Source organism: Bos mutus, chromosome 11 (assembly GCF_027580195.1).
Source record: "Bos mutus isolate GX-2022 chromosome 11, NWIPB_WYAK_1.1, whole genome shotgun sequence".
NCBI lineage: Eukaryota > Metazoa > Chordata > Mammalia > Artiodactyla > Bovidae > Bos > Bos mutus.
Genome location: NC_091627.1, coordinates 32,701,564 through 32,719,221, shown reverse-complemented (window position 1 = coordinate 32,719,221; position 17,658 = coordinate 32,701,564). Strand labels below are relative to the sequence as shown.

Below are 17,658 nucleotides of genomic sequence, written 5' to 3'. Positions count from 1 at the left end.
CACACCCCCCAGGTATAAAATTAACAAGTCTCCCCAGAGTCTAGTTTGTAAAGCAAAGTGACTGTACACGGTCAAGCTAACTTGTCGAAAGGTTCTTTCCAAACCTCTTACACGATATGCCCTCCTGACTTCCTTTGACCTTACCTGTAATACTCAGCAGATATCTGTCCCATCAGACTGATTAAGAAACTAAGATCCAAAGAAGCTAGGCACTTACTGAAAGCTTTGTCATCAGCTGTGATCCTCTGCTCCCATCCTGCCCCTTCTATTCTTTTTCCTGGCAAGGGGCAGGTGAGACCTGGGGACCTGCAGCACCACTGCCTCCACCCTTGCTCCCTGCCCACAGCCTGCACTCGGCTCACAGGCAGGGCCGTGCTCACCCCGCAGCTCCCAGTTAGGGGCTGGAAGTGATGGGGCGGGAGAGTCGGGTTTGTGGAGAGGCCTTCGTCTTAAGGAGCAGACCTGGAGCTGTCGGGAAAGAGGGGGCAGATGGGCGAGGGCAGAAAGGAGGCTGCAGCTGAGGCTTCAGGAGCTGCTGGCAGGTCTGGCAAGTTGAGACTTCCAAGCATGTAGTGACTGGGAAGGGACGGGGGAGCCAGGAAGGAAGGGATGGGAGAACCAGGGAGAGAGGCAGAAGAGATGGAGACGTCAGGGGTCAGCGAGGAGGTGGCTCCCAGACCCTGCATTTTACTCTGGATCAGAATGTTTGTCAGCAGTGGAATGTAGAACAGGCAGGAGGCCCTCCGCGGCTCGCCTCCCTAACATGTGTGCATACAGCTGTGCTTGTGCATCTCGCTGGGAAGCTAACGCAATTGCAGATGCCCCCAAAGATCTGCTGTCTGAGAAACCTGGGAGGCTGGGCCCTGTCCTGGCTCACTGTCTCCCATCCTCCCTTGAGTCCTCCTGCCTTGACTGGTTCCGGCCGCCTCAGATTTCCTTCAGCACACAGAGAAAGCATCTCTACCACATAATTTACCATCTAATTGCATGCTGTGTTGAATGAGCGCTGTGGCTTCATGTGCGGTGGGTCCTGGGCACACAATTAGGCTGTGAGGAGTAACAGGAGGGAGGTCAGCTCTTGCACTGGCTCTGCCCCCTCCCTCCCCAATCCCCAATCCCCCTCCCCCACGCCCCCCCCCACACCACCCCCCCACCCCCCCATCGACCCACCCTGCCCTAGCTGGTGTGGGTGCTGCTGCTGGATCCTAGGGTTTTGGTGTCATTCAGGCAGGCTCAGAGGTTGGCTCCTGGATAAAGCACAGCCTCCTTATAGTTCTGAAAGTAGACTAGACCGGCAGGGGTGAGGGGTTTTGAGGGGGTGGGCTGCCCCTGCCCCATGGCCTTTGCCTAAAGATGAGCCTCTCTTGGGTCCAGGTTTGGGGATGGCACCAAGCCCAACCAGGCCAGCACACTGCAGTTTCCATGGTGACCCTTTTGGTTTCCTTCCTAAGGAGGATAGATTTCCTCTTTCAGTCCAGGTCGTGTGCCTGGGCCGCCACCACTCTGAACACTCTGGGGACCAGGCTGCCCAGCTCCGCTCCCCTCCACTTTCTGCCAGACAGGACAGTTTGTGGAGAGGCTCAGTTTTAAGTCACAGTCCAATATCAGACATCAGCATGTTCTGGTTTGAAGGGGGAGCAAGAGAGACAGGCCCAGGAGAGGGGGCGACTCCCCTCCTTCTACCTCTCCCTCCTCAGTTTTGACCCTTTGGGTGGGCTTGGTCCCCTGCAGGCCTGTTTCCTCATTTGTAACAGCCAGGGCCCTTGGTGATCTCCATACCTGGTTGGAAGCAGAATCACTTAGGGGGAGGGGGTTTTAATAGATTCCTGGGCTCTACCCCAAGCCAGCTCATCGCCATAGGTGGGCCTAGGAATCTGTATTTTTAAAAACCTCCTTGGGTGATCCTGATACAAATGAGTTTGAGATTCTCCTGCCAAGGTGACCTCTGAGGCCCCCAGAGGAAGGAAAGGAAGCTCTGCCTTGTGCTGAGGACTGCCTGGCCTTTCTGGGGTCCCCAGAGCTTCCAAAGAGCCCATCGTAGGTCACTCTTGTCAGGAAGCCGGTGTTTCCTAGTCACGCTGGCTAAGCCAAGACTAGGCCCCCACCTTTTCCCCACAGGAGAAGCCAGGAGAGAGAGGATTGGGGGGTGGGGGGGAGGTTGCCATAACAACCAGCTCCAGGCAGAGGCCTCCCTTCCAGGGCTGGTACTTCACCCCAGCAATGGTGGTTTCCATGGAGATGGGTTACTGAGGGACAGGGGGAACATTTGCCCCACTTAGTGTATTAGTCAGGAGCTGCCAGAAGGCAGAACCATCTCTAGGTGGGAGCCTTGGACCCCTGTCAACTTTGAGTCCCCCTCCCCACACCCAGCTGTGGCCTCTGCTCTCTGGGTGCAGGTCTGACGCTTTCTCCCCGCTTGGTTGCTCTCTCTGTGACTGGTCTCCCTAGCAACAAGTCCTGCTAACTCCTTGCTGTTGGCTCTGTGGCTATTTTTAGCTTCCCTGCCAGCAGCCCAGTCCTGGTCATTTGCTTGCAACCTCCATGTGGATGGCAGGGGAGCAGGAAAACAAAGATTCCCGGCCTTTTTCGGGAGCCGTGGACCCAGACCTCTTAAGCACCTATGGGAACTTTGCTGTGGAAAGTATTTGCCCTCATTTGGGAACTTGGTCAGTAGACTCCAGATGAGGCTCTGGAGACAGTGTTGGATTCAGTTCAGCAGACACTGCTTTAATCCTCTACAGTGTGCAAGAGGCTGTGGTCCACACTGCTTCCACGTGAACCTGAGTGAGAGCCAGGCCCTGCCCTCTAGGGATTTTTAATCTTGTGAAGAGGAAAGAGGAGTACACCTTAGTCCAAGCAAAGATCGGCACGTGCTAGGAGAGGATTACACGGTGCTCTGGGAGTATGGGGGAGGAGGCGAGACAAGGGAACCTTCAGGTGGGGAAGGATAAGGCTGAGGGCCCAGAGCAGCACTGTCCAGGAGAATGTTCTGCAATGACAGAAATGTTCTAAAATCTATGCCCTCCGCTACAGTAGCCTCCCTCAGCCACATGGGCTCTTGGACACTTGGGATGTGGTTAGTGCAATGAAGAACTGAATTTTCATTTTAATCTAATTTCAATGAATTTAAATGGCTTTGTGCAGCCACTGGCTCTCTCACTGGCCAATTCAGGTCTAGAGAAACCTTCATGGTGGAGGTAACTAGTGAATTGGGCTGAGAAGGATAGGTAGGCTTTTGACTGGTGGAAGGTGAAGGGGAGGAGCAAGGAACGGCATGAGCAAAGGCACGGAGGCAGGGAAAGGGCATATTTGGGAAACAGCAAGTGGGTGGGCTGAGTGTAGGCTGTGTGAGGTAAGGGCTGCAGATGGTGGGGGCCTTAAGTGCCATGCAAGGAGCGCAGGCTGTAATCAGCAGGTGGTCAGAGGTCTACTGTGTAGCATGGAAGCTTCTGAGCTATGGGTGGAACGGCAGGATTGGAAGAGACATCCATCTTGACCTTGTGGTTCTTGTCTAGATAAGTTCTCATTTGTCATGGGGGCAGTGGGAATGTTTGTGTGTCAAGAAATGCACAGTGTCTCCCAACATGTGGCTTTGCAGATGGCTTCCCAGGGATCCTGGCTCCTCCGATTTTGAGTTCAGGGACTCAGGTGCTAAGTCCTGTTCAGTGGACGCCACATAACCTCCCCACCTCCCACTAGCACTGGATTTTATGACAAAGCATGCCTCAGAACGCTGAACTTAAGAGTTAAAATCAGCCAGGCAGTCCCACTTGCGCCCGTGGGCACTGCTGCTCCTGGGGGGAGGATCACGACTTAGCATCTCATCTCCGCTCCCCAAGCTGGAAAGTCAGCTTCACAGTGCTCCCCACACTCATGCTCCCAGAGACACCCGGATGCTCAGTTTACAGATTTATAATAGGACTTGTCCTTCCAACACAGATCCATCCAAGTGGTTGTCCCCATTTTATCTGGCAACTTACCGGTATCAGAGTCACTGGAAAATGTAATTAAAGTTAGAAGTTTGCTTGATGAACACAGGATCAGTGCTGAGTCAGGTGTCCCTAAGAGGTATTTTCATCAGGCCTGTTGGAGCACTGCAATCTGCCTGCCAAACAGGAAGTACGCCCTCTCTTTCAGGTTGCCCTCTCTTTTGGACCATGCTGGGTACTTCCTCTCCGACGCTTCTTTTAGCCTCTTGACATCCACCAGATCTTCTTTTCATCCAGGGGTTCCTCCTTTCAACATACTTTTAGAACACGTCCAAGAACCTGGCTCATTTTACATGGCTCTGCTATTTTAGGTTGACTATCTTTATCTTGATCAAAAGACCTATCCCAATAACCACCCTGGGCGGGTTACTTTGGAAGGTCGAGAACATATATGACCTGAGGATCCTAGAAGGCTGCCCTGGTTTTTTCCTGACCTTGGGCTAAAGTCACTTCTTGGCCTAGATCTTGGGATCTCTTCTGCTTTGAGGTCTCTGTGCCCACCAAGTACAAGGTAGACACAGATCTCAGTCTGAGTGACTCACTGTATAGAAAAGGGGAACCTTTCCCCTGGGTATAGCTACAGGAGAGGGGTGGTGCTGTAAGTAATAAGAGGACACCTTTGAGTTGAGCTTCCTTTTTGCTTAAGTTGGGAGCTATGTGGAAGAGGTAAGATTTGGGCTTAATTTTACTAAGCCCAATTTTTTATTGAGGTATAGTTGATTTACAATATTATGTTTCAGGGGAACAACATAGCGATTCACAATTTTTAAAGATTATACTCCATTTATAGTTATTATGGGGTTCCCTGGTAGCTCAGCTGGTAAAGAATCCGCCTGCAATGCAGGAGACCCTGGCTCGATTCCTGGGTCGGGAAGATCCCCTGGAGAAGGGATAGGTTACCCACTCTAGTATTCTTGGGCTTCCCTGGTGGCTCAGACAGTAAAGAATCCGCCTGCAATGCAGGAGACCTGATTTAATCACTGGGTTAGGAAGATTCCCCTGGACGAAGGGACTGGCTACTACCCACTCCAGTATTCTTGCCTGGAGAATTCCATGGACAGAGGAACCTGGCAGGCTATAGTCCATGGGGTCGCAGAGCTGCACATGACTGAGTGACATACACACACACAGTTATTATAAAATATTAATTATATTCCTTGTGCTGTATATTCTTATAGTTTATGTTAAACAATAGTTTGTACCTCTTAATTCCCTACTTTTATCTTGCCCCTCCCCCCCCCCCCATTCGAGCTTAATTTTAGAGAATGAGAATAAGGAAGTTTGGCAGCTGGAGGGAGAAGCCACTTTTTGAGTGGGCCAAGGGAAAGCGAAACTGATGGTCCTGATCCGTTCTGACACTTTTGAGTCCTGGCTGCATACACAGGTGTCATTACTTACTGAAGACCAAGACCACGGAGTGTAGAGTCTAAATGTTTACCCACATAACAATGGAAAGAGAGATGTCATAGGTGAGATAGTGTTTTTAAAGAGCTGGCCAAGCCAGATCAGAAACTTCATTTTGAGAGGATGCCTGGGGTGAGGTCTAAAGTGGCCTGTTAACAGGGCCTGGATGCCGGGGAGGCATGAGTGAGAGAAGCCAAGCAAGTCCTATTACATTCCTCAAAGTGTGAGAGCAGGCAAGAAGTATAAACTCATGGAAACTGTACCAAGCAGGTACCTTGATTGGGTTGAAAGATGGCTAAGAGCAGACTAGGGCCTTTGTTGTGTGGAAGGGTTCCTCTTTGCTGTAGAGGTTCTGGGTCTTAGGGCTGGGAGGGGGTTTGTACTGCCTGGGTGTTCTGTGGAGAAGGCTCTCTGATGTGGGGTCCTCTTCCCTTTTCAGAGCCTCCTTGTTCTCTGATGGCCCCCAGGAGGGTGCTGAGCCCTGGCAAGGATGGTGGGTTCTCCTCACAGCACATCTTTTGACCTCATTATACCAGCACCTGTTCCAGCTGGTTTGTTCTCACTGTCTGTGGCTGAAAGCCAGGCACCTGGGGGCATTATCTCCTTGAGATGCTGGTATCCCCGGCCTGGGAGGGCAGATGTCATCACTCCTGTTTTGCAAGTGAAAAAAGACTTCTTGGAGTTAAGTGGCTTGTTCAAGGTCACAGGGACAGAACCAGAACTCCAGTCCTGATCTGTCGAGCAGTGCAGCCGGCCACACAGCCATTTCCTGCTGGGACATTTACCCTTGGTTCCCCTGCTCTGCCTTTTAATTCATCTTGCAAACTGAAACCATGCTAATCTTTTTCCAAAATACCCATTCACCTCATGTCAGAAAACCTGCGGTTATTCTTCACTGCAGTAGGATATATCCATTGACATCTCTTCTCTGCACTTTCGCTTTAGTTCTATTGAGGGGATGGGAGGTGGAGGTGGGCAGGGTTTTCCTCCCTTTCCAGCCTAACATCTCTTATTTCCTATCTGGCCAGCCTCAATCCAGATCTGATTCATCCTCCAGGTTCAGTCTCTGCTCCACATTGATCTCATTAACCTTATTTATCACTCATACTACTTGTTTTTGGTTGGCTTCCAAGCCATCCTAGCCCATTGGACTTGGTATTGGTGGTATAGTTCTCTTTAGAGATGCTTTTCAATGACCTTTTCCAACTACTCCAAGTCTAGTTGAATTTGTTAGCTCCTTGAAGGCAGGGCCAACAGTGTCTGCTTCTGGGTTGCTGGGGAGGGGGGGTGGTGGGCAGGGTGTGGAGGGAGAGAGAGAGAGTGTGTGTGTGTACATACATATATATGTATTTATTTTCTTTGTGGGGAGGCACCTCTGCTCAGGAGGAGGGAGCATGAAATGGCTGAAAGTGCACCTGGAGGCTCCAGAGGAGGAATGGAGTCTTGACCTGCAGATGTTAGTGCTGGGAATGGAGGTGCTGCTGTACTTTTACACTCCTCCTCCCCACCCCAACCCCAACCTTGCACCTTGCAAACAGGAAAAATGAGACATCGAAGGCAGACCTAGAATGACCCAGGGGACCCAAGTACTTGGCCAGGAAGTGATTTTCTAAGCCTGAACTCCTCACACCACACTAAGGCACCACTCTATCCACTGGCAGTGTGAAGAGGAGACGCCCCCCTCTTCTCGCCCCCCAACCCCAAGTTCTATTCTGGAGCGCTCCCGGTTTTGTGCGGGCGCTCTCTGTCCCTCTGTGTGCTTTGAATTTTCCTACAGCTTCCTGGACCTCTCCGCTCATTTGTAAGCTTTTCCTTTTTTCTTTTTGGTTGCGCTGCGGAGAGACTCACTTCTAACAACTTTCTCCTGGCTGTCCCAGACGGTCCGAAAGCTCCTCTCTCCTTTCGTCTGCGCTCCCGGTTCTCGGGGCGCTTGCAGCTTACCTCCGCAGCTGGAGCGCAGCCCCTTCCCTCCCGACCCCCGTCCTTCCCTCCCCGCGCGGTTCGCGGGCTCCGCGCCGGGTTCGGGCCGAGTTCGGGGTGGGGGCAGGGGCAAGGAAGGCCGAGCGGTGGGATGGGGCCGGCGCCGCCTCCAGCCTGGCTTGGGCGGGGCCCCAGGAATGGGCGGAGGCCCAGCCGCGCCCCCAGGCCCCAGCGCCGGCCCGCGCCCCTCGGACCGGAGGAGAGGGGCTGGCCCACTGCCAGCGTCTGAGAGCCGGCCCCCTCCCCCGGCCCGCTCGCAGCCAACCAGGCACTCCAGCGGGGCCCACGTGACCTGGAGTTCTAGACAAAGAAAATGTTCAATCCCTCCCCCCCACCTCCCCCCTCCCCCTCTCTCTGGCCCCCTCCGCCCCCCAGCCCCATCGCCCCCTTCCCCTCCCCCCAGACGGGCAGCTACTTACAGAGCTTGAGGGCCGGGGCTCACACCTGAGCTGGACCACCGAGGGGCTGCACCTGGCCTTATGGGTAGGTTCCTGGACGGAGCCCTGGGGAAACTGGGGGCGGGGAGGCGGCAGGGGCCGGTGGGAGGATCTCTGGGCCTGCAGCCCTCTGGGTTGAGAAGAGTCAAGTCTGTCTCCCCGGCCCGCGGGAGCTGGCTGCCCTGCCTGGCCTGAGTTCTGGAGATGCTGAGTTACTGTCGTCCCACCCACTCTCTGCTCAGGAGCCCCAAGCCCCACTCCTCCCTGCTCTCAGGTGGGATCTGGTGGCTCCGGGGCCAGGAACAGCAGCCCTGGCCTGAGCCTGGGGCAGTGGTCAGCGAAGGCTGGGGGGCAGACTCCGGCCCTTGGAGTTGGGCTGAAGGCAGCGGTTTTGCTGAACTGGCTGGCAGATGGGTTGTTGGGGTTTCCTGGCTGACCTGTGTTCCTGGATAATGGACCACGCTGTCCTCAGGCCGTGCCAACCTTGTGGACTCCCAAGAGGGATGGTCTCCTCTCCTGTGTGTTCCTTGGAGCCACCGTTAGGCCACCAGAAAGAAGTGGTGTTGGAGTGGGAGGGAGCAGTGCGACCCTGACACGAGGCTGTGGGGTGGCCTTATGCCGGCTTGGGATGGCAGAGGCACCAGGAACAGCCCCGGGTCTGCTGCCCCAGCGGGCGTCCGCCTGAGTCTCTGGACCTCTAACCTTTGGCATGGGAAGCAGCCTGAGTCCAGAGGGAGGTGGAGGCGGGACAGCTGCCCAAAGACATGGGACTGGACAGGAAGGCCTTGCCTCCACCAGAGTGGAGTTGCCAGTGGCTCTCCAGGCTTAACAAACTCCAGGCCAAGTGGCCTCCCGGGCAGCCCGTAGTGGAGCTGCAGTGGTGTCTTCATCCTGCCCAGTCTCTTGGCTACTCTGGCCTGGGACCTTCTGAACTGAGGTGGCGGGGAGGTGTGTCGGAGTTGTTAGCCTCAGAGCCCAAGCCCAGAGTTAATTAACCCTTATTTCTCCTATTGTCTGCCCGAGGAGGAGGGTTGGCACAAACGTGGAAGCCCGGCCCTCTCTCACTGCCCTAGGCAAGTCTATTCTAATGAGCCCCTCCCCCACTCAGCCACCCTCTCGCCCCTTCTTCCCCTTTCCTCTTGCCTCCTGCTGCTAACCCACCCCCCCGCCCTTCTTCCTTCCCCCACTCCTGCTGGCCGGGTCCTGTTGGAGGCCCCTTCCTCCTCCTCTGCTTGCCAGACCATGCTGGATGCGTGTTCTCCTGCACCTACTGGGTTGGGGGCGCTTAACAGCCATCAGCAGCATCCTCTGACAAGCTGGGGGAAGTTGTGGGGGAAGAAGAATGTTCAGGAACTTGCTTTGGAGGGGGTGAGAAGAGAGACAAAGGGGCTGAGGGGGAGTCAGGAGGGTGGTGGCAGGCACGACTCCCTGCTAGACAAGGGGATGCGGAGGGGGGTGCCCAGCGAGCCCCCCTCAATGCTGCTGGCTGTAGATCCTCTGCCATCTGCACACCTTGTTCTGGCTGAGGGGGCCGTCACCCCTGGAAACTGGGGCTTTGGGTCATCCAAGGCAGCACCCTGGCGTAGATCAGCATCCGTGCCTGAAGTTCACAGAGGCATGCGTGGTGGAGGGAAGGGAGCAGAGATGGCGAGGCACACTTGTATCTGAGCACATCTGGTACTGGGATAGTGCTGCTGCAGCTGACAATTCTAGAGAAGCCTTCTCCCCCCAGAACTTGAGTGCACACCTAGACACACCTTCCTGTAGGGGAGGAGGAGGTAGATAATTTATTTAGGTTGGAGTGGGGCTGGGGAGGGAGGGGCAGTAACCCTGCATTCTCCTGGCCCCTGGTCTCCAAGGGCTCATTCTTCCAGCTGTTCCTGCTTTGGGGGCAAAGGATGCTTTATCCTACTGTAGAATTAGAGTTAGAGAAAGAACTAGGACTTCCACCCTCAGGTTTTAGGAATTGCTGCAAGAAGCAGGTTTGGTTTGTGGCTGGGAGGCAAAGACTTGAAGATAGAACAAAATAAAATGAATCTAAGAGACAGTAGACCCTTGAGCTGTTCTTAACCTGGGACCTGGGGATCCATGGACAGGCTTCAGAGAGTCCTTAGAATTCCTGGTACATGCATAAATCATATTTTTAAACCAGTCAGAAAAGGTTAACAGCAATCCTTGAGTTCAAACTCCTTTTTTAGGTGGAGCAACTCAAGGGACTGCTCCAAAGTCAGCTATTAATTAGTAGCAAGGCTAAGACAGGAATGTAAATGCTGTGACTTCCAGCTTGGAGGTCTTGTACTCCAGGTAATCTTGAGGATGGGTTTGTATTCACAGCTCTGAACTCTCGGGGAAAGTGTTATTTTGATGATGGGATTTTTTCCCCCCTTGAATCTGGTTTGCTGAAAATGGGGGCAGAGCCTTGAAGTTTGAGGGCCACGTGTCCTAGATTCGATAGTTGGGCTGAGGTTAGGTGGAATGCCCCTCAGAGCTAACTGTCAGGTATTTCATCCTCTGTAGGGTGATGGGAGGGCTTCCCTGGTGGCTCAGTTTTAAAGAACCCTCCTGCCAATGCAGGAGATGCAAGAGACGTGGGTTTGATCCCTGGGTTGGGAACATCCCCATGGAGAAGGAAATGGCACCCCCACGCCATCATTCTTGCCTGGGAAAGCCCATGGAGAGAGGATTCTGGTGGGCTACAGTCCATGAGGTCGCAAAGAGTCAGACACCACTTAGCGACTAAACAACAAGGGCAATGGGAATCCTGGAGCAGGTTTTGAAAAGGAATGGGCCTGCGGGTCACAGCTTGAGAGAGGAGCATGAAGCAGTGAAAGGATCGAGGCTGTTCAGATTGGGCGAATCCCTGGGTTTGTCAGTGGGATGGCAGAGAGGATGCCTGGCTGTACTGTGGACTCCCTAAATAACTGTTGAAAGAATGAATATATTGATGGATCGGAAAGGTGCACATAGAAAGAAGGCGTAGAACCTGGTGACCAAGTATGTTAGATATAATCCAGAGAACTCCAGGATGGCGTGTGAGCAGGAGAGCAGGCAAGCTCTTCTGGGTCTTGTGGTGGTGGTTGAGCAGATGGGAAAAGAACGGAGCACTCTGAACACAAAATAGTGATTTCATTGTTAGGCATCACAGCAAAACTAGAACTGTGTGGAAGCCAAGACCAGGAATAGAAGGGGTCGACTGCCCAGGAAAACTGTGGAGAAAAGGACAAGAGGATCTTTTTCTAGACTGGGGATTAAGAGAAGAAAGGATGGAGCCAAGGTCTGTGCCTAATCTTAGGTGCATGGTTGGTATCTAAACAGAATACTCTCTGAATATAATTGATGCATATCAGAGGGTGGGCAACTGATGATGCTGACCATTGAGGAAGATTAGTTGAGGGCGGAAGATTTCCTAAGAGGCAGAAGAGAAGGCTGGAATCGAGCCAAGTGATTGAGTTCACCTCTCAACTGCAAATCTTTCTGTTTTCCACGGTGAGCCCGTTGAGTTGATGAAGGAACTCCTGTCTCTAGCCCCTGACCTTCTGTCATGATCTCCAGACCATGGAGAGATAGCGAAGTGCCCCTTGAGTATCAGATCAAGGTAACTTCCGTTCCTTATTTCCTCAGGCTGAGAAGAAAGCCAAGGTGATCGCAGTAATGAATGCTGTTGAAGAAAACCAGGGGTCCACCGAGTCTCAGAAGGTGGAGGAGGCCAGTCCTCCCGCTGTGCAGCAGCCCACCGACCCTGCGTCCCCCACAGTGGCCACCACGCCTGAGCCCGTGGGCGCCGATGCCGGGGACAAGAATGCCACCAAAGCAGCTGACGATGAACCGGAGTACGAGGTGAGCCGCTGGCTTCTTCACCCACCTCGTCCGGCTCCTCCTGTCCTGCTCTCTCTGCCTGACCCCACGTCTCTTGGTCTCTCCAGTCTTGCTCTGTCCATTCCGATGGAGCTCCCTCCCGGCTGTCGTGACCCTCAGACGTCCAGGGCTGGGGTGCTGTGGGGGGAAGCAGGGTGGCAGGGCCTTGTGACCACCCTGTAATGACTTCTGCTCCTTGGGGCTCCAGGACGGCCGGGGCTTTGGCATTGGGGAGCTGGTGTGGGGGAAACTGCGGGGCTTCTCCTGGTGGCCAGGCCGCATTGTGTCTTGGTGGATGACGGGCCGGAGCCGAGCAGCGGAAGGCACTCGTTGGGTCATGTGGTTCGGAGACGGCAAGTTCTCAGTGGTGAGTCCGGGGTTCAGTGGTGGCCTGGGAGGTGGGGATTGGAAGGGGTCTTGGTCCCAGGGTCTCTGGTTTCAGCTGGGGGCATGGTTGGAGTGGGATCATAGGAGAGGGAGCTGTGTTCATCCCCACTCTGCGAATGTGTGGTTGGAAAAGTCCCCAGAGGTAATTAGGTTGCACTTGGAGAGCTCGGCTGCCTTCCAGGACCCTTAACCCAGCATGCCCTTCCACCTGCATCAGGTCCTCCCCGCATCTGGGGCTGGACTCTTCCTTTGCATTCCGTCATTACTTACTGGTGCATCCGGTCCTCTCGAGGGCAGAGGCGGGTCTTACTGTCCCCCACCCCCACCATGCCAGGCATGTGGTGGGTGCTCGATGAGCTTGGGAAGAGGTGCAAACGAGGCGGGTTGTGCCTCCAGGTGTGTGTGGAGAAGCTGATGCCGCTGAGCTCCTTCTGCAGTGCTTTCCACCAGGCCACCTACAACAAGCAGCCCATGTACCGCAAGGCTATCTACGAGGTCCTGCAGGTGAGTGCTCTTCCAAGGGGCTCAGCGGCGGGCGGGGGCGGGGGCGGGGGCGGGCTCCATCTGGGGGTTAGAGCCCAGGGTTAGGCTTGGGCAGAGGGTCCACTTGCGAGGCCCTTTGGCCTCCTCTCCTCACTCGCCCCCTTTCTGCACCTTCTCCCGCCTCTTGCCTGAGCCCACCTTCGCTACTCTCCTGACAGCCTACCCCACACGTGTTGCCCCCAGGTGGCCAGCAGTCGAGCAGGGAAGCTGTTTCCAATGTGCCATGACAGCGACGAGAGCGACACTGCCAAGGCCGTGGAGGTGCAGAACAAACAGATGATCGAGTGGGCCCTGGGAGGGTTCCAGCCCTCTGGCCCCAAGGGCCTGGAGCCCCCAGAAGGTACATGCAGGTGCACCAGCAACTCTGCGCCTGGGCTGGGGGAGCCATGCTTGGAGGGAGGGGGGCCTACAAGGTCTCTCTCCCATCACAGTGGCTCATGGGAATGCTACCGTCCCCGTCTCCCTGGGGTCAGGGTAGGGACAGGGCTGCTCTGGGACTCCGAATGACCTGTTCCCCATTGGCTTGCGGGCCCCAGAGAGTTGGGAGTAGGAACAAGTTAGGGACCAGGCTGTACCCCCTTGTTGTTGTAGGCAGATGTACAGGGGAGGGAGCTGGGGTTCCTTGTCAGCGGTAACCGTGGTCTCCTCACCTGCTTCCCTGATCCAGAGGAGAAGAACCCCTACAAAGAAGTTTACACAGACATGTGGGTTGAACCCGAGGCAGCTGCCTATGCGCCGCCCCCACCAGCCAAAAAGCCCCGAAAGAGCACAACGGAGAAGCCTAAGGTCAAGGAGATCATTGATGAACGCACAAGAGGTAGTGGGCCTGCCTGTGGAGGGAGTGGCCCCTGGAGGGCGTGGTGGGGTGAGGCCGGCATTCAGAGGGGCGGGCGTGGCCCTTGAGGGCCCCTCTAATGCCGCGCTCTCCTCCCCTCCCAGAGCGGCTGGTGTACGAGGTACGGCAGAAGTGCCGGAACATCGAGGGTGAGTCCTGAGGGGCTGCCGGGTGTTGACTCTGGGAAGTCAGTTATCTGTTGTCCATGGGCCAGGCATGAGGGGCCGTGGGGTGGACATGAGGCCCACAGTGGGTGGCTGGCACAGAGCAGTAAGGTACCAGGGAACGTCCGCTGTCGTGGGCCAAGGGTACTTAGAGATGGCTCTGTCCTGTACCTCCCACCGCCTCCAGCCTGCTCGGCACACACCTGCCTTCCCAGTACTACAATCTTCCCTGTCAGTGTTAGGGGCTAGTCATTAGGGTTGTTGGTCAGAGAAAGCGGCCTCTCTTGGATTTGCATGCGTGCTCAGTCGCTTTAGTCCTGTCCAACTCTTTGCAACCCCCTGGACTGTAGTCTGCCAAGGTCCTCTGTCCATGGGATTCTCTAGGCAAGAATACTGGAGTGGTTGCTGTGATCTCCTCCAGAGGATCTTCCCGACCCAAGAATTGAAGCCACATCTCCTGCATTGCAGGCGGATTCTTTACATGGGGCTTCCCTGGTGGCTCAGAGGGTAAAGCGTCTGCCTGCAACGCGGGAGACCCGGGTTCGATCCCTGAGTCAGGAAGATCCCCTGGAGAAGAAAATGGCAACCCACTCTAGTACTCTTGCCTGGAAAATCCCATGGACAGAGGAGCCTGGTAGGCTACAGTCCATGGGGTCACAAAGAGTCGGACACGACTGAGTGACTTCATTTACTTAAGTACTTCCGCTTTACACCTAAGCCACCAGGGAAGCCTGGATTTGAGCTTGGCCCTTTTACCTTTTCTCCACCTTCTCTCATCTGATGGTCATTAGTGCCTCCCATGTCTGTCTCCCTTTGCCAAGTGATGGTGTGTCCAGCTCGGGGCCCTCAGGGCTGGGAAGGATGGGATCAGGGTCCCAGGCCCTAAGGACTGGCTGCTCAGGGACATCTCCAGAGTGACCCGGGGTCGGGCCTGTTCTCGCAGGCAGGCGTTTGTCCTCATAGCATGCCTTTCCTGGAAGGCAGCATCGCTGCTCTGGGAGATGAGTAGGCTCCTGGGGTGGGGCCACATGCCTCCCTGTTCCACGGGGCCCCTCCCGGACGCCTTCCTGCCTTCTTTTCTGGAGCCAGGCTTTGGCCCCAGGTGGGAGGGGGCCCCTTCAATGACACTCTGCTTCCGCTGTTCCCCAGACATCTGCATCTCTTGTGGGAGCCTCAACGTCACCTTGGAACACCCTCTCTTCATCGGAGGAATGTGCCAAAACTGCAAGGTAGGGCACGCCCAGCAGAGACGAGGCCCTGGGCTGACCACACCTGGTCTCTGGGCTATAGCACGTGTGGTAGCTATAAGGGTGACTTTGAGGTTTGCTCTTGATGCAGAGTCCTGATAAAATGGACCCTGGGGGTTCAAGTGTCTGACCTGCTGTTGCTTTTCCTCTGAGAGATCTTGCCCCACCTTCTAAGGCCTGGTTCTCGTCCCCAGATGCGTGCTCACAATGTCACAGTCACTAGTGTGAAGTGGGGGCAGGACAGGTCGTTGAGTTAGGGTTAGGGTGCCTCTCCCTGCTGCGTCCACTGCAGTGGGTGGGGAGACATGGCGTCCCCTTCCCAGCTCTGTGGTCTGGGCGGAACCCTGACTGGATGGGTGGCAGGGTCGTGTCTCCAGGGCTGTGTGGAGGTTCCAAGGCGAGAGCCCAGAGGCTGGGTTCACCGCCTGCCTTTGCACTGGCTGGCCTGGGTGCTGCCCATTGGTCTCTGAGCCTCCACGCTGCTCCCTAGAACTGCTTCCTGGAATGCGCGTACCAGTACGATGACGATGGCTATCAGTCCTACTGCACCATCTGCTGCGGGGGGCGCGAGGTGCTCATGTGTGGGAACAACAATTGCTGCAGGTGAGGCCCTGCCCCGAATGCGGTGCACTCCTTGCCTGGCACCCAGGCTTTCACTGCCTGTCCTGCCCAGGGCTGCAGCCACAGCCACGCTCCATCCTGACCTGGGGGTGAGCGTCCCCTCTGCTCCACTGTGCTTCCTTCCAGGTGCTTTTGCGTGGAATGTGTGGATCTCTTGGTGGGGCCAGGGGCTGCGCAGGCAGCCATCAAGGAAGACCCCTGGAACTGCTACATGTGCGGGCACAAGGGCACCTACGGGCTGCTGCGGCGGCGGGACGACTGGCCGTCTCGGCTCCAGATGTTCTTCGCCAACAACCATGATCAGGAATTCGTGAGTGCTGGGTGCTGGGTGGAGGGCGGCTCTTTTCACCCCCAACCTGCCAGAGCCAGAGGGCAGACTCTGCCAAAGCGAGAGCACTGGATTGAGGTCCTGAGCACTGTGTAGCCACGCCTGCGCTGCCAGCCAGGGGTGTGGGGGTCCGGAGGGCCCAAGTGCTCACAGTTGGCAGAGGCCTGCCCCAGGTGTGGGTCTGCAGTACATTCCTGGATGCTCACCTGGCCTGTTGTGCTGGCTGCTAGGATCCTCCGAAGGTTTACCCACCTGTCCCAGCTGAGAAGAGGAAGCCCATCCGGGTGCTGTCTCTATTCGATGGAATTGCTACAGGTGAGAGTGGTTGGCATCTTGGTCCTAGGACATGGGAGCTGAGCTCAGAGGACTGTGGATATGTCACTCTGGCAAAACAGGGTGACAGTTAATATTACAGCTGTTAAAATGTTAGCCTAAGGAGGAAACTCTTGTGTTCAGTGAGAAGTTGAAAATGAGTGGTAAACCAGCATGTTCAGTGGGCATTCCCTTAAATGGGCAGGGCTAGGGGGCTCTTCAGCAGAAAATGGAGCAGTTGTTGGTCAGAGATTATTGAAGATTTTCACAAAACCTCAAAGGACAGACTTGGCCACCAAAGTAAAAACATAGACAGTCCTGTTGTGCTTTGATTATAAGTCACAGTGAAAAACAAACTGTAAACAAAAGAGTCTAAAGAATATTTAAATTGCCCATAATCATATAATTAGTGTTTTGGTATATGTCATTTTACATTTTTAGATTTTAGATTTTTTTTTGGGCTTGTATGTTTATATAATATGTAGATATTAAAATGCATAGTGTTATAACTTGCCATTTCATTTATAGTGTTATCAGTTGTTTTTCACATAACCAATATAGGACTATGTTATTTGTAAATGCTACATAGGATTCCTTGGAGTGGAAGTACCATAATTTAATAAACCCCTATTGGGTGGTTTACTTTTTTCCTGATTCTTCTGGGCAGTGCCGTAACAAGCATTCTCATACGTGCGTCTTTATATACTTAACCCATTAACTGTGTAGCCAGTTTTTAATTTCATGTGGTTCTTAACCTGAGTCCTGACATCCACCCCTCTGCCCTGCCCCCAGGCTGAGGCTTTTCAGTCTTTAGGAAAGAACAGTCCTCCTCAGAACTTGTCCTAGGACCAGAGGGAGATGGGAAGGCTGGGCCCAGAGACCTTGGCCAGAGGGTGGGGCTGGTCCCCCGGACGGATGTGTGTCTTCTGTACCTAGCTCAGTGCTGTTTGTGTGAACCTAGAGGAGTTCATGTACAGCTTTGGTTTCCCAGGCTAGAATCTGGAAGCCTCCTTAAGCAGCGTTACATTGCAAGAGGCTGGGCAGGCTCCTTGTAGGGAGGTCTGCTGGGAGCAGATCTGTTGGGAGCAGTGGGGGATCACAGGGTCTCCTGAAGCTCTCAGGGTCTGTTCTGAATGGTGGTCTGTTCCAGCCAGCATTTGTGGAAGGGTCCTGGTCAGGAGGTGTGAATACTGGTTAGCTCAGGAGGAAGCACATTTAATGAGACCACCCACTCTGCCTTGAAGACCCAAGAGAAGGGCTGGATCAGGCATGCGTGGTGTTCTGAGGTGGAGAGGGTGCCCGAGTGCTGGGGGCTCACAGAGGCGGGAAGGCCATCCTGGGGGCCATGGAATGGGGTGGGCATCAGTGAAACCATTTAAGAGCAGGGGGCGTTTATGTTGAGTGTTGTTGGATGGCTGAATTGCAGCCTGATGTTAAGGGCCAGGGAAGGACACGTGTATAGAAATAGCAAAGGAAAGCCCACTCCAGAGTCAGCTGTTGTTCTCCCCTGGTTCCAGAAAGCCCTGGAATGTCCTGTCTGGAATGTTTTCTGAATA

The 17,658-nt window shown here is 54.7% G+C and overlaps 1 protein-coding gene across 9 annotated transcripts in view; it reads left to right on the top strand.

Moving 5' to 3' along the window:
- Positions 1–17,658, top strand: part of DNMT3A (DNA methyltransferase 3 alpha) — a 103,733-nt gene that overhangs the window by 71,630 nt on the left and 14,445 nt on the right. For 8 of the 9 annotated variants that reach the window (XR_011466015.1, XM_070379223.1, XM_070379222.1 and 5 more), the window contains exons 7-16: positions 11,432–11,647; positions 11,874–12,032; positions 12,449–12,556; positions 12,779–12,935; positions 13,263–13,412; positions 13,535–13,579; positions 14,744–14,823; positions 15,332–15,444; positions 15,589–15,772; positions 16,021–16,105. Coding sequence is in view for 8 of the 9 variants with exons in the window: in XM_070379223.1 (XP_070235324.1) it covers positions 11,432–11,647; positions 11,874–12,032; positions 12,449–12,556; positions 12,779–12,935; positions 13,263–13,412; positions 13,535–13,579; positions 14,744–14,823; positions 15,332–15,444; positions 15,589–15,772; positions 16,021–16,105 (1,297 nt within the window). In the remaining variant the exon portion in view is untranslated. Of the gene's footprint in view, positions 1–7,733; positions 7,857–11,431; positions 11,648–11,873; positions 12,033–12,448; positions 12,557–12,778; positions 12,936–13,262; positions 13,413–13,534; positions 13,580–14,743; positions 14,824–15,331; positions 15,445–15,588; positions 15,773–16,020; positions 16,106–17,658 lie in introns of those variants that run through there. The other variant, XM_070379230.1, reaches the window with a different exon arrangement.